Source organism: Oreochromis aureus, linkage group 5, assembly GCF_013358895.1.
Source record: "Oreochromis aureus strain Israel breed Guangdong linkage group 5, ZZ_aureus, whole genome shotgun sequence".
NCBI classification, from domain to species: domain Eukaryota; kingdom Metazoa; phylum Chordata; class Actinopteri; order Cichliformes; family Cichlidae; genus Oreochromis; species Oreochromis aureus.
In genome coordinates, this window is record NC_052946.1 from 19,704,034 (window position 1) to 19,719,637 (window position 15,604).

At 39.8% G+C, this 15,604-nt stretch overlaps 1 protein-coding gene across 1 annotated transcript in view; it reads left to right on the plus strand.

The window, feature by feature from the left end:
- dstyk (dual serine/threonine and tyrosine protein kinase) overlaps positions 1-14,608 on the plus strand; it is a 29,157-nt gene extending 14,549 nt beyond the window's left edge. The window contains exons 5-14 of the mRNA XM_031757102.2: positions 2,422-2,660; positions 3,711-3,794; positions 3,904-4,080; positions 6,833-6,962; positions 7,171-7,327; positions 7,827-7,959; positions 8,102-8,215; positions 10,098-10,212; positions 10,384-10,518; positions 13,984-14,608. Of these exons, the coding sequence (XP_031612962.1) occupies positions 2,422-2,660; positions 3,711-3,794; positions 3,904-4,080; positions 6,833-6,962; positions 7,171-7,327; positions 7,827-7,959; positions 8,102-8,215; positions 10,098-10,212; positions 10,384-10,518; positions 13,984-14,171 (1,472 nt within the window). The 3' untranslated portion in view covers positions 14,172-14,608. The remainder of the gene's footprint in view (positions 1-2,421; positions 2,661-3,710; positions 3,795-3,903; positions 4,081-6,832; positions 6,963-7,170; positions 7,328-7,826; positions 7,960-8,101; positions 8,216-10,097; positions 10,213-10,383; positions 10,519-13,983) is intronic.
- Positions 14,609-15,604: the final 996 nt, after the last annotated feature.

Below are 15,604 nucleotides of genomic sequence, written 5' to 3' on the forward strand. Positions count from 1 at the left end.
GCAATTTTTCCACCCATAACCTTATCACCAGTGTTGCAACATAAATAGATTTTTCTCCTCTGGAGAAAGATAATAGAGATCATTGTTAAAACTACAGTAAGTCTGTCACAATGCTTTGTACACAAAGGCGAAGGAGACTTGTTGGAAGTTGAATCCAGTGGAAAATTATATGGACAAGTTTGCAAATGCTATTGTGACAACGTCAACCCTTTATTTTAATTACTTTAATAAGAAAATCCATCTTGGCTCTGGCTCACTCCATGTCCGTTCATCAAATAAAAAAAAAAATGCAAAACTGTATTGAATTTATCAAGAAATTACAGAGAATACCAGAACAAAGTTTGGATGGTATATTAACTGAAACGTTCTATTTCTAAAAAGGACAAAATAAATCATTTGAATTTGGTACGTGGTGTTGTATGTATATTGCCGGACATTGGATTGTTTTTTTTGTTTTGTTTTTTCCATCTTAAAGCTTTAATATCTGTGTAATCATTCACCTGATTTTGGCTGTTTTTAAAGAAGTATGAAGAATTATGTTCCTTGTTTATGCAGCTTCTACAAGCCTTCAAATCTACTGACAGGCAATGGAGATCGAAATATTTCAAGGACTTCATCCTTTGTTCTATTTTAACTTAAAATAAACTCTTTGAAGTCCATATTCATAAAATTATTGTATCAAGTAGTTACCATAATATTTGAAGGACCTAGTTTAAGTAGTTTTTTAGTAGAGCTGGGCGATATAAGATTTTTTTCATATCACGATATGTTTTTTTCATTTCAGGCGATAACGATATATATCACGATATAAGCCAAATAACTATATTTGTAAGATTTAAATGTGCCGTTGCTCACAAGTAAAATGTGAAATAATCTGCAGCTTGTTTTGATTTAAATATTTATTTCCCATAATAAGTTCAACAGGGTAGATGTACTTAAGGAACATGAGACTTCAGTTTCAGATAAATAAAGGCAAATATTGCAAACTACACAAAAGGCAGCCGCTAAAGCGTTTAAGTTTCAAAATAGAACAAACAAAACAGACCACTAAATTGTCAATTCCACTTAGAAACAAAATATTAATTCCAAAAATAAATCTTAGTTTGTTTTACAGAAGAACAGACAAAATTGACTAACTTTTGTCAATATCAAATAAACTGAGAACTAAAAGGAAATTCTCAATCTCTCCTTGTTGTATAGCTTAGCTTTTCAAACAGTTTTAACAGTTACTTTAGTCTGACAAAAGCCGAATGTCGAATTAGCGCTTTCAGTCAGAGATTGAGCATGCACCGCTTTATTGTATTTCTAGACTTGCTTTCGGCACAATTTACAGTGCGCGCTACTCTGTTTTTTTGTCAGACTTGAAATAGCCGAAATACCTTCACACTACGGAACTTCTGTGGCCCTTCCGTTCAACAAGCTTTCCGGCATTGGAACCATCATCTGTTTTTTCTTCGGTAACCTTCGCTCACGCTCTCGGTTGATTTTTCTCTAGTCGGCAAACTCATTTCCTTCATTACCCGGGCTGCACGGCTGCAAAAACAAATACACATGTGCGCCTTGGCGCTTGTGCTGTACGTAACAATTTTTCTATTAAGAAAAAGTTATTTCGCAATACATATCGTTATCGTTTTATCGCCCAGCTCTATTTTTTAGCTAATAGAATTCAGAATCCCTGCACCTTTATCCCTTTTATATTTATGAGAAAAATAACAAAGGGACCTGAATTCCTGTTAACTGTATTTTTCCTCTGGAATTATTTCAGGCAAATCTGAAAACGACCCTCCTTTTTTCGCTCCTACAGAACTAATGAGTGATAAAATGAAATGTGTGTTGGAGTTTGGAACCTTTTTTTTTTTTTTTTTTTTCACCTTACATCCAAAAACATGGGTGTGATAGAAATGTGTGAATAGTCTTCAGAGTGTTTATTAACATTTCATTAACATTTTTATTTGAAAGGGTGTTTTAAAATGTGTTTACATTTATTAATATTAGTGATTATCAGTAAAAGGCAAAATTTATCATGTGTAAAAGAATTTTTCAAGAATTTTTTTTAATGCTGCATGATGATTAAAGTGTATGATCGGTCATTTAAAAATATTTGTTGGCTCAAACCCTGGAGAGTCAATCTACCTCCAACAGCAAGAAGAGTTACCTGTGAGGTAGTTTGCCACCCTCCGGGGTGATTACTTTTTCTCGTAGAAAGCTTTGTTAACGTTTCTCCACAAGAACAACCTTATCTTCAACATGAAGTCTTTGCAAAAACTGATGCAATCATACAAATACTCTAAGTTGATCCTCCAGTACACATGCATCAAATGAAAATCCAGTGACATCAGTTATTCAATATTTATTTGTCCTTACTGTTTACATGTGCCACACGTTAACATGACAAACTGTTTTTTTTTTTACATCAAATAGACGTCATCGTGACAACAAATGGAGAGCCTGTTACGTCAAAGGAGATAAAATCCTGCATCAACCAGATCCAGGAGCTGATAGTGGCCAGTTTGAATCAGGCTGTGGCGAATAAGCTCATCAGCTCCGTGGATTATCTGAGGGAGAGCTTTGTAGGAACTCTGGAGCGATGCCTCAGCAGTCTGGAGAAGTCCAACTTTGATTCTTCTGTTCACAATATCACTTCTAATCATCTCAAACAGGTGGGTGAGAAAGGAGGCTAATGTAGCATGTGTGTGTCAAGAAATGTAAGGTGTGAACACTAATCACATATAAAAATGTCAGAAGTATTTCATTAAAGCTTAAAGGGGGAACTTTACTGAAAAGCCAGCAGGAACAAGGGACTTTTCCACTGCAGGAAAAAGTAGAAAGTCACTTTCGTGTGTCTTCTAATGTTTTAATGCAAAAAGAAAGTATCTGCTGTTGGGTTACAGACTTCTGAGGGCCTCTAAAGAAACAGGAATTAAACCTGGAACAAGCACAGTTTTGAAAGCTCATTTTCAGAAGCACAACCGGTCTCTACGGTTTGCTTCTCTCTTCTTTTATATCACTGTTTTTACCCCTCAGGCTTTATTGTCGTTACCTGGGCGAGTGGCGTGAATGCGATGGTGACGTAGGATTTTGAATTTATAGCATTGATGTGTCTTTTATGTTTTCTCAGGTCAAACGTTTGACATTTCTGTGTTCTATTGCGAATAAAATATGAGTTTGTGAGATCTGCAAATCATTCTGTTTTTAATATTTCACACAGCATTTCAATTCTTTTGAAATTGAGTTTGTGGTTTTGGTTAAGATGAACTCTTTTGGTGACTTTACCTGTTGTAGAGTGTCTAACAACACATAAGAATTTCTCGGTTTATTTCTAGTATTGTTGTCTTTGATTGGGTCTCACAGATCCACAGTTATTCATACTTTGTGCTGTGTTGGTCAACAGTGTCACTGTCAAAGCTGTTGCTGCTGTTACGTCACAACATTATGTGAGTGGATCTTACACAGTGGAACAGAGGAGCTGAAAGCTGTGATGAGCAGCCTGTTCTGTAAACCTGTGCCTGCTTGAGTTCCTGCAGTGGAAATGTGGTGTCTCACATGTTATTTGAGCTGTTTTTTTTTTTTTGTTTTGTTTTTTTGTTTTTGAATACACAAAAGTAGAATAATGAGCCCCTTTATTAATGCTAGAGGCTTTTTAGAGTCACAGATGATAGTATTGTCTTAAAATTTGTGTTTTGTGCTAACCCTTTTCTCACCTGTCACAGCTGTTAAATGCTGCCTATCACGTAGAGGTCACCTTTCATTCTGGATCTTCTGTCACGAGACTCGTTTGGGAGCAAATCAAACAGGTCGGCATCTCAAACATTCACGCAAATAATTTTTAAAGTACACAGACTTCTGATGAGATGGCTATGTTTTTTTCCTTTTGTTATATGAGGCTCTCCTTCTTCCTTGCAGATAATCCACAGGATAACGTTTGTAAACCCTCCTGCCATCACTCCAGAGTGGAAGCGCAAAGTGGCCCAGGACGCCATCGAAAGTCTCAGCGCTGCCAAACTGGCCCGAAGTATCTGCTCGCAGTTCAGGACCCGGCTCAACAGCTCCCATGAGGCTTTCGCTGCATCTCTGCGTCAGGTTAAAAACTTCTCTTTTGCTTTAGCTGCACTTTTTTCCTATTCCTACAGATACTTTCTCCTGTATGATCTTAAATATACCTAAAAAACAGTCAGCAAAATTGTGATGATTCACTAAAGCTTGACTACTCACCAGTAACTCTCACTGCAGTCAAAAAAATGTTGGTCTTAAAGTGAGGCTCCACTTCCAGGGCAGTGAGGCTGTAAAACTAGAGCTAGCGCTGGTATGTAGGAAAAAAATCGTGACCACAAAGCATCTACACATTGTTGTTTGTTTGTTAGCAGTGGAGATGAAAGTGGCGTGTGATGCTGTGGTATGCCTTATGAGACATTTCCTGGAACTCTCACATATGCAGAGAGGTATTTGGGACGGATCTAGTATTGTTTGTGTAACATTAGCAGCTGGTTTCACAGCTCAGCCAAAAAATGTGAGAGCTGGGAGCAATTCACAGCAGCTTCTTCACCCGAACGCGTTAAAAGCCCGTTCTCTTTAGCAGCTGCAAGACTAAAGGCTGCTAACCGCACAGCTTGAAAATGGACAATTTATTAAGTCAGTGAAACTTATTTAAATGCCACTCTTCACAGGTACAAATCACAATAAAACAAGAAGTAAAAATGTTAAAAATGTATGAAAATGGCGGGGACATCCCTCCATAAAGCCCCCGACAAATGAGTGATGATAATTATCACATGACAGTCAGTGTGGGCCACATCGCTGTCTCCATTATCATGCAGTTACACAAATGTAGTGATTTATTGTGACAGAAGAGGATGTGATATTGGCTGAACATAACTAAATGAAAATTAGGTTATTTATGCTTCTGATCCACTGGTTCAGTGCTGTGGAAACCAGCCGACTAAAATAACATCATATGCGTGTCACGTTCCTGTTGGAGCGACCAGAAAAACAAGCAGGACATCGGCGAAGATGTTCAAGATGTTCAAATTAATATCATGTTTTTTTACAACAGTGTGTAATGGCCTTAAGGTCATATTATAAGAAAAAGGTAGTAGTGCCTAAAAGAGCACACAACAATGATACTCGGCACTTTATACAAGCCCCTATGGTTCCCATGTAGGTGATGGGCTGACTGTACAGTGGTTGATTTTACTTACACACTGCAGACCAGTATTTTTTTCCCCATTACAGAGCTGCATGTGGGAATCTGTAGCATTGCATATTAAACCATCAGCAATCTTCCAGCTTCTTAGTGGAAAGTATGGATGATCTCCAGTTCCACCGATTCGGACATTTGGGGACAATTTCTGGAGAACTACTTTCAGTTGGGAGAGAGATTCTCACGTTAAGCAACACGTTAAAGCTTGCAGCGTCCAAACTTTTCTTTTTTCTTATTTGCTTAAATACAAAGCTCATACTTCACATACATGAGTAAATAAGAGCCAAGAATTGTTGTGAATGTTTTCCTGCAGTGTGTCTTTTAATAATCTCAGCTTGTCTCCTGATTTATTTACATCCACAACTGCAAAGCTGCCTTGTGTTGAATATATGAACAAATCCAGCTCACTCTGTTTTTTTTAATTACTGTTGTTTATTTTGTTTTCTGGCTCAGAATCGGCCTGTGGGGAACATTTGATAAACAGAAATGTCTTTTCTGGTTGAGCTGATGAAACCCCAATTAACAAAACTGGTTAAAAAATAATTTCATTACAAGCCGGGAGGGGAATTTCCTCTGGAGCTGCCTGAATTCTCTTTGAGTTGGAACCAAAAAAATTCCACAATGCAGGAAAAACCCTGATGTAAACAAATAAGTAATTTAATATACTTAACAATATTTGAACTTGCAGTATTTTATTAGTTTTCTTAATAGTGAGCTGTTAGTGGTGAGCAGACTGTGTAGATAAGAGCTGTTTTACACACAGCACATGTTCTTTAATTTACTGTGGCTCTCTGGTTTAAAAAGAAAAAAGTGAGTGAGTCGGTGAGCTTCTCTGCGCTGACCTCTGCTTTAAACAACCTCACAAATGACGTCACATAACCATAGGGATCAAAACAGCTGGTCAGGGGTCACTGAGAACTTTGGAGCCAGCTAGTTTTTCATGGTAGAATCTCACGCTGTAATGTAAAAACAACAAACAGAAGGATCGAGATTATTGAATCCAAAAACATGTGGTCAGAGCTTTTTATACATATTTTTAAATTATGTACAGTACTGTGCAAAAAGGACCAATTTTATATTTTCTTTAGTCAGACAAACACAAAAACCATTTATTTAGTTGAATCTACAAAAATGGTAACGATAACACAGTTTGACAGACATAAAATAACATTTTGTACCAATAAGACTTTGATATATCTCAGCATGGCGGTGGTGTTCGTAAAAGAAACAGAGGAAACTTAAAATGTGTAATGAGCTGCCTGTGCTTGTTATGTTTCTGTAGAGAGCAGAGCAGTCTTTGACTCATGTTAGTGCGACTCTTTTGAGACCAGGCTTGTTTTACTATGAAGGAGAACTTTCTTGGCCAAACAAACATGATGGGTGGATCAATGAAGCATTCATCAGTTCTGTACATGGACTCTGTTAGTTAAAGGGGGATTTTCAAGAAACAGACAGAGCTACATTAAGTTTAAACCTGTAGAGAGGAGCCTCGCTGCTGGCTTTTTTCCCCTACAAAATTAACTGGTTAGTAATTTTAATTTTGGAAAATAAATGTTATTGCTAACGAATGAGATGAGCTCTTTGATATGTCCTAATGCTGGGCATGAGTTGTTAAACCATGTGTTGTGTTTGCAGCTGGAGGAAGGGCACACGGGCCGTCTGGAGCGCACCGAGGACCTGTGGCTGCGTGTGAGGAAGGACCACGCCCCTCGACTGGCCCGCTTGTCTTTGGAGAGCCGCTCTCTGAGGGACGTGCTGCTGCATGGTGAGTCACCACCAAATTCCTCCGTCGTTCCCACAAACAGGCACAGTGCACTGACACGTTTCTGCTAAACTGTGGCTCCTTCAAGTTCTAAATCTGATCTTAACTAATTTAACTCCAAGATGTGTCCCTGCTTGAATGAAAAGTATACATTTTAGGTATCTAATCTTATTATCTGCAATTCTCTCTTTTTCTCTCTCTCTCCTCACAGGCAAGCCCAAGCTTGGGCGGGAGTTGGGTCGGGGTCAGTACGGCGTTGTGTATTTGTGTGATAGCTGGGGAGGTCACTACCCATGTGCACTGAAGTCGGTGGTCCCGCCTGACGATAAACACTGGAACGACCTAGCTTTAGAGTTTCACTACACACGGTGAGTTATTGGGAACCAGTGTTTGAACACAGTCGCGTCTTCACACTAAACAGCCCGATCCAAATGCCTCACAGCTTTACTCGCGTCCAGCAGCTGTGATTGAGAAAGTTTCAGAAGCAGATGCATTCATCAAGAGCAGAGCTCTGCTTATAGAACATGACAGGCTGCTTGTTTTCAAGGCCAAACTCCACCCAGCTTACAGAAAAGTAGTTTTGACTGTTGAAGCCTTGAGGCTCTTTTGTGTCATGTCAGTGTTTATTTTTAAAGGTGACAGCATATTGTTAATGCTTGTGCGTTATAATCGCCTCAGCTCTGAGGAATTCTGGAATCTCCAAAACTTTGCAGAGGCGAATTTATCAAAGGCAAACAAGATTGACGTCAAGATAACAGAAGTATAAGCAGAAGAAGGTGGATGGGGGTTAGAAGTGAAGATTTTATGAGTTTATTGTTAAAATATTTTTGTTTTCCTCCCCTTTCTTTGGGTGTGTAATCTCTTCAGGTCACTGCCCAAACATGAGCGGCTCGTCGACCTGCACGGCTCTGTGATTGATTACACCTACGGAGACGGCTCCAGCATATCTGTGCTGCTTATCATGGAGCGGCTGCACCGAGACCTCTACACAGGCTTGAAGGTGACTTGATAAAGCAGCAAATAACAAAGATCTTAGGTCATCGCTTTATAGGAGCAGCTCCATACTTTTCTACTCTGCTCTTTACATCCTGTTAAGTCTCCCCTTTCTGTCTCTCTCTGTTGTTTTTGTATGTTCCTGCCAGGCTGGTTTATCACTGAGAGAGAGACTGCAGATTGCTCTGGATGTAGTGGAGGGGATCCGTTTCCTCCACGGTCAGGGTCTCCTGCACAGAGACATAAAGCTAAAAAATGTTCTGGTAAGTTCAGATCAGCTGTCAGTTAGACCGGTTATAGAGTCTGTGACTGTGTAGCTCTACCAGAACACTATATTATCAAAGTAGCCCACAGTCGATCTGAAATGAGACCTGTCCCAAACACCGAAGAAAATGCACTCCATAGGTTCAGCATCATACAGTTACTATAATCTCTACATCGGTTACTCAAAACCTGTGATCTGATCCTCATCTAAGTCACAAATATAAACAGAGTGATTACACTAATAAAATGCAAACATCTGTATGTACGTTTCCACTGTGAATAATAGTAAATGGGCAGAGTGTTGACAGAAGAACACCATGAAGGAAAATACAGCATATCTCTGGTTTGCAAAAGACCACCTGGATGTTCCCCACGCATTCTGGTTTTACAGACGGGTGCAAAAATGGAGAAAAGTAAATGTAAATCTCAGGCTGCATTGTTTGTGGGAATGCATGAACCGTCTGGACAGCAGTATGTTCAAGTGTTAGTGCAGCAAGAGGTCAGCACCTTTTGGAAAATGCACTCTTAAATCACATTGGGAAGATTCCCTCCTGTCTGCAAAAGAGGATGTGATCCAGCCTCTTAATGTTAGCAAGGGAAGCTATAATGTTGAAGTGGGCCAGAGATGATCCTTCCTCTATTTCTTTGTGGAAATCTGTAATCTCAGAGGTTGTGAATATGGAAGAACGTGATCACTGGAACGTCTGCTGATTTATAATCTGGAGTTGAATAGATGACACGGACAATCGCCACCTTTTTGGACTGAAGTACATGGATTGGATTTATGGACTAGTTGTTCTGTTTCGCTATATAAAATGAACCTCTGTGCAAGTGCAGAGTATTGTCTTATTGCATTACTGATGTCACAGCTTCAGTTTAGCACCATCTCTGTTTGTTAGTGTTTGTAATTAGTTTTATTTATATTTCACAAATTTAATAAACAGAAAAAAGAGAAAAATGAACAAAACTTCATCCAAGCTCTGAAGCCTGTATTTAATGAGGAAACGGTTCATTCAAAATTGCATCGATAAATTTTGCATGAGCTGAAATTAAGACAACAAAACAAGACAACAAACCAAAGCACAAAATTAAATTATCAGAGTGGTTGTAGAGATGCTGTGGCATGGTCTGCCCAGGGTTACATCAGGAAATCTCATAAATATTGGACAGCTTTGCAGGGGGAAATTTGTCCTAAATTTGTCCTTTGTGTTGTGTAAGTTGTACAAGAAGCATCTGGTGGAGGTTGTTGCTGCTGAATGAGGTTCCACAAGTTGGTAAAATAAAGAGATTTCTTAGTTTTTCGAGCCTGTAGTGAATGATACTAAAAGTGTTCAATAGATGCAAGTTCAGTTTAATTGTTATTAGTGTAGTTTGATTTAACTTTGTTAATAGTTGTAGCCTACATTAGAGGTACAGTTTCCAGTCTTTATTTCAAACATTTAAGTAAGAAGTGTTAATGCGCATAAAAAAATAAAATAAATAAATAAATGAATAAACATGAAATCAAATATAGCTTCGTATTTACATGGAAAAAATAAATTGACCCTTTCCTGTTTGAAAAAGCGTAGGAGGAACCAAATGCTCGTTAATGCCTACTCCTGTCTAGAAGATCTTGCATACCTGTTTTGATTATACAATCTAAAATATACACATGCTATAAATAAATATACAAATACAGAGACTGCAACGCAATAGCTGTGCATGCGTCCTACAGCTAGACTCTTACAACGAGCCATCTGTGTGGACGCATGCTCTCAGGTGACTGTAAACCCGGCCTTCACATAAAGATCAGACCACATTTTTATGAGTAAAAATTTAAGAAAATTTAATTACTGCAATATTTTCTACTTGACTAGATAACCATCTCTTTGCTTTTTCTAGTTGGACAAACAAAATCGGGCAAAGATCACTGACCTGGGCTTCTGTAAACCAGAGGCCATGATGTCTGGCAGCATAGTAGGAACTCCCATCCACATGGCTCCAGAACTGTTTACAGGTATGATGACGGGGCAGTACATTAAAAAAAAAAAAAAGGAAAAAAAAGAAACCTTGCCATTTTACTCACTGAAGAAGACGGCAGAGTTATAAGAGCAGGAAGTCATACCCACAGCTTGTTTTGTGTATCAGGTTTTAAGTTTTGTCTCCGTTGTGGCTCGTCTCCCAACAGGAAAATATGACAACTCTGTGGACGTCTACGCCTTTGGGATCCTGTTCTGGTACCTGTGCACCGGTTCAGTGAAACTTCCAGAAGCTTTTGAGAAATGCTCCAGCAAGGATCAGCTCTGGACCAACGTTAAAAAAGGTAAACAGCCCTAACACCTTAGAATCACATGAGCCCAGGTGGTGGACTCGAACTCATCTTGGAGAATACAAATCTTAGTTTAGTTTGAGAATTTGGGAGAGGCTTACAATGCATGTAATAAGATCATAACCCCAAAACACAATATACACTGCAGTGCCAAAAGTATCCACTCACACATCCAAATCATTGAATTCAGGTATTCTAGTCAATTCGACCACCACGGGCGTATAAAATCAGGCACGTAGGCATGCAGACTGCTTCTACAAAGTTAAAAAATGTGTGGCTCTCAGGAGCTCAGTGAATTCCAGCGTGGTGCCATGATAAGATGCCACCTATGCAACAAGTCCAGCTGTTTCCTCACTACTAAATATTCCACAGTCAGCTATTAGTGTTTTTATAACAAAGTGGAAGCAATTTGGAATTAAAGCTGCAAGCAGCGATATGAGGGCCCTCGCACCCCCGGCGCGTCGAGCCAAGCCCAACACCTAAAACCAGCGCTTCCGATCTGATGTCACATTGATGGAATTCATGCATTTAACCACCAGCTAAAATTTCATCTCATTCAACCATTATATAGTCGTCCCACTAGGTGGCGCTCTAACCATTACTGACAAATGGCATAACAAACATTTCCGAGCTCGAGTCCCATCACGCCTTCGACCTTTGGGAGAGATTGGACATTGTGTTTTTGAGCGACAGCAGGTTACTGCTTTTGGCGAGTGATTGAAACCCACGTGCCGCCATGACCACCCCGTTTCCCTGAGCGTAAAAAGCTTCGCAATTTAACATCACAAAGGTCTTTAGATTCCACACACAGGAGATCGCGTCGAATCGAATGAAATCCCTTGGAGGAGTTCGTCAAAGTATGAGGCCTGAAAAGAGGGAAAATGTCGCCAAATTTACACATTAATTTTAAAATGGCTGACTTCCTGTTGGATTTGGGATATTGCTCCAAGAGACTTTTTGTACATCTTGATATCTCCAATAAGCTTGCCAGGTTTCAAACTCATACATAAAACACAGAGCAGGGGCTGTTGTTTTGAAATTTTGTAGGGGGGCGCTGTGGAGCCATTAAACGCTGTTCAAGGAAAATGAACATATAAAAGAAATCCTCATCACATTAGAGGTGTGCGCCAAATTTCAAGACTTTTTAAACTTTTCAAGCCCCTCAAAAGCCACTTCATCTTTCATGGTGAACTGCGCTGCCACCAGGGTGTGCCGTTCAGTTTATAGTCACAATTTTCTCACTGAAGCATCAAGAGGGACTGATGGTGATATTCACCGCTTTTGAGGTGGCCACGATGAACCTGTGAAAATCAGTACAACAAAATGAAAGACATGACATTTCCTGGTGCCACTAGGTGGCGCTCTACGTATTCCTGACAATGGGCATATCAATCTGTTCAGGGCGGGTCTGACATCATCCCTGTAAAATCTGGTACTGATCAGATTGGATTTCATTGAGTTACACTAATTTGTTTCTTCATGGCGAGACCTCAATGTTCGCCATGCTGCTGGGGTCACACCCTTGAGCGAAAACTCACAGTTTTCTCTGTAACCCAAGACCAACTCCTTAAGGCTTTCCTGGAGAAATTTGAGGCTGCAGATGTCACCCATTACAATACTGTACCCCAAAGTGTAAAACATGACATTTCCTGTTCCCACTAGGTGGCGCTGTCCCTGGTGTCAAATATGGCAGTTGAAATATGTTCAGGGGTGGAGCCTTATCATATGTGTCCACTTTGGTCAAGGTCGGACAATGTATGACAGAACGAGAGGCAATAAGATTTTCATGGCGAGTCATCGAAATCGCCGTGGCGCCACGGCCTCACAGTAACCCGAAAACTCAAAGCTCCGCAATTTAACATGGCCCAGGTGTGTAGTTGACACTGACCAAATATGAAGCTTGTGCGATGAAATTCCAATGAGGAGTTCGCAAAAGTTCGAGGCATGGAAATGGCAAAATTAGAGCCAAAATGTCACCGTCACTTCCAAATGGCGGACTTCCTGTTGGGTTTAGGACATGGCCATAATAGACTTTTATGTGCGTCTCCGAACGTTAGATATGTGTTCGAGTTTTATACATGTAGGTCATACCCATCTCGGGGCTCGCGTTTCTCATTTTTCTAGGTGGCGCTACTGAGCCAATTTTATCTGGACATGTCTACGGACATTAAAATACGTAAATTTTCACCAGACCTGACGCGTGTGCAAAATTTCATGAGTTTTCGAGCATGTTTAGGCCCTCAAAAGGCCGATTCATTTGCCGAAATAATAATAATAATAATAATAATAATAATAATAATAATAATAATAATAATAATAAGAAACAGAGCAGATACAATAGGGCCTTCGCACTTTTGTGCTCGGGCCCTAATGACAGCAACTCGGCCATGAAGTGGTAGGTCATGTAAAATCAGAGTGGGATTAGTGGATGCTGAGGTGAGTTGTGCACAGAGACTTCAGATCAGCTCAGGAACAGTGTGTAGAGAACTTCATTTAAAGAGTATCCATGACCAAGCTGCTGCATCCAATCCTTACATCACCAAGCACAATGCAAAGCGTCAGATGCAGTGTGAAGCACACTGCCACTGGACTCGAGAGCAGTAGAGATGTGTCCTCTGGAATAATGAATCATTACTTTCCATCTGGTAATGCAAATGGACGAGTCTGACTGCACTGCGCTGAGTGTAAAGTTTAGTGACGGGGGGATTATAGTTTGGATATGTGCTTAGGAGTTGCATTTGGCCCGTTAGTTCCAGTGAAAGGAACTCTTAATGCTTCAGCACCAAGACATTTTCATTCTTTCAACTCTATGGAAATGGTTTGGGGATCGCCCCTTCTTGTTCCAACACGGCTGAGCACCAGTTCACAAAGCAAAGTCCGTAAAGACTTGGACGAGCGAGTTGGGGGTAAAAAAAAAAAAACTTGGCTGGCCTGCAAAGAGTCCTGACCTCAGCTTGATAGAATACCTTTGGGATGAATTGGAGTGCAGACTGAGTCAGGCCTTCTCGTCACAACATCACAACGTATGACATCACAAATGTTCTTCCTGAAGAATAGTCAAAAATTCCCATACACATTCCTAAACCTTGTTGAAAACCTTCCCAGAAGAGTTTAAGCTGTTATAGCTGCAAATGTTGGCCAATTTCACATTAAACCCTATGGATTAAGAATGGGATGTCACTCAGATTCGTGTGTGTGTGTGTGTGTGTGTGTGTGTGTGTGTGTGTGTGTGTGTGTGTGTGTGTGTGTGTGTGTGTGTGTGTGTGTGTGTGTGTGTGTGTGTGTGTGTGTGTGTGTGTGCAGACGAGCCAATACTTTTGGCGATATAGTGTAAGTGTCACTGCTGAACACAGATAATCTGTTGATTGTCAAACAGGGCGAATTTTGGGGAGATATTTGGATCTCTTGTGTTTCTGCCAGAGACTCACTTATGTACACTCGCATGTTTTCCTCAATCAGGTTCCAGACCAGAGCGCGTGCCTACTTTTGATGAAGAGTGCTGGCAGCTGATGGAGGCCTGCTGGAACGGGGACCCCTCTCAGAGACCCCTGCTTGGTATCGTTGAGCCGAGCCTGCAAAGTATTATGAAGCGGCTCTGCAACTGCAACTCGGAGCAGAAAAGCAGCAGCCTGGAGGACTCAAACTGAATACACTCCAGACAAACTAACATGTGTGTGTGATAGAGATACTGTTTGGAAAAGTATTTTTGTCGTATTTATGAAGAATGGAGAATTTCAGAAAAACAGGCGACATTTAAAAAAACAAAAAAGATGTCCAAGTTGACCTCCTTGTTCACACTTATTGCATTTACATTATTTATGAGATGTTGACCAGAAGTTTGCAAATACGTGTTTTATTGATTGTGTGTAATTGATTTGTATACAAACTCTATTTGCTTTCTTGTAGCTGCACTGCTAATTGCTACTTTGTCATAGAAATGTTACTAGGTTCAAAGTGTTTTAAAATGTAGTCCATTCCCAGTATTATGAAAAAAATATAAAATTAATTTTAGATTGTATTTAAACTGAACATGTCTGTCTATACAAGCACATCTTTTTTTAATAAAATGATCTGTTACAACCAATCAGTCGTGTCACGCTCATTATTAGCTCATCAATGAGCTGCGTGAGTGGTTGAGGAGGGAGAGTTTAAAGTTTTCTCCACTGTGATCATTCAAAAAGAAGCAGCGTGTGCTCAAGAGGTATCCACACTCACAGTGACCCCTCAACAAGAATATTTTCCCCATCATATCAGCAGAAAAATCTGGAGATGCTTGAGCACTACTAAAAAATGTGGACTTTTCACTGTAATTATTGTTGCTTTACAAATTTTAGGAAACACGTTTTTAAGGTTTTATTCTTAATATTCGTATTGGTTTTTAATGTAACACTTTTTTTGCATTTGAGGACTTATTTCTGAGAGAAAATTCAGATGTTTAATAAGCAGTGTTTTTAGAAGATACTGTCTGTGCGTTCATTTCAGAAGCAGCTGGCGCTCCAGACAGAAAGCAGGTAAAGAGCATTAGCACCACCTAGTGAGCTACAGGGTCGGGTTGTTATATTGAGAGACAAGTTTGGACCGTTATGGGTGACTCGTGACACAAAGCTCATACTGTATGTAATGAGAAAACCACCCAAAATCATCCAGCTCCATTTAAAAATCCTAAACCACTCTCTCAGAAAACATTCCCTAATTTGTTATTATAAATAATAAACAAATTAAAATGTCTGAGTGATGAATCACCAATAACTGCAATAATACTTTCCATCTATTTTGTTTTTAGAATGATTATTTTAGCCTTTGTGGGACAGAGGTCACTCAAACCCAGGCCAACTGTGGTCACCTGTGCAACCAGGTAAGCTATAAAAACACCTTTGTAACTACCGCAAAACGTTCATAAATCTCATGCTCATCCTCAGCATACATGACAGGATCAGGATATTCGGTGTATGGCAGCTCATCTCTGAGAGTGGCCAAGCAATGACACCACTGTTAAACCTGCAATCCAAAGGTTAGAAAAAAAATAATAAACCGTTTAAAAAAAAAAATGAAATATGTGGTCACAGTTAAAAGGTTTGCC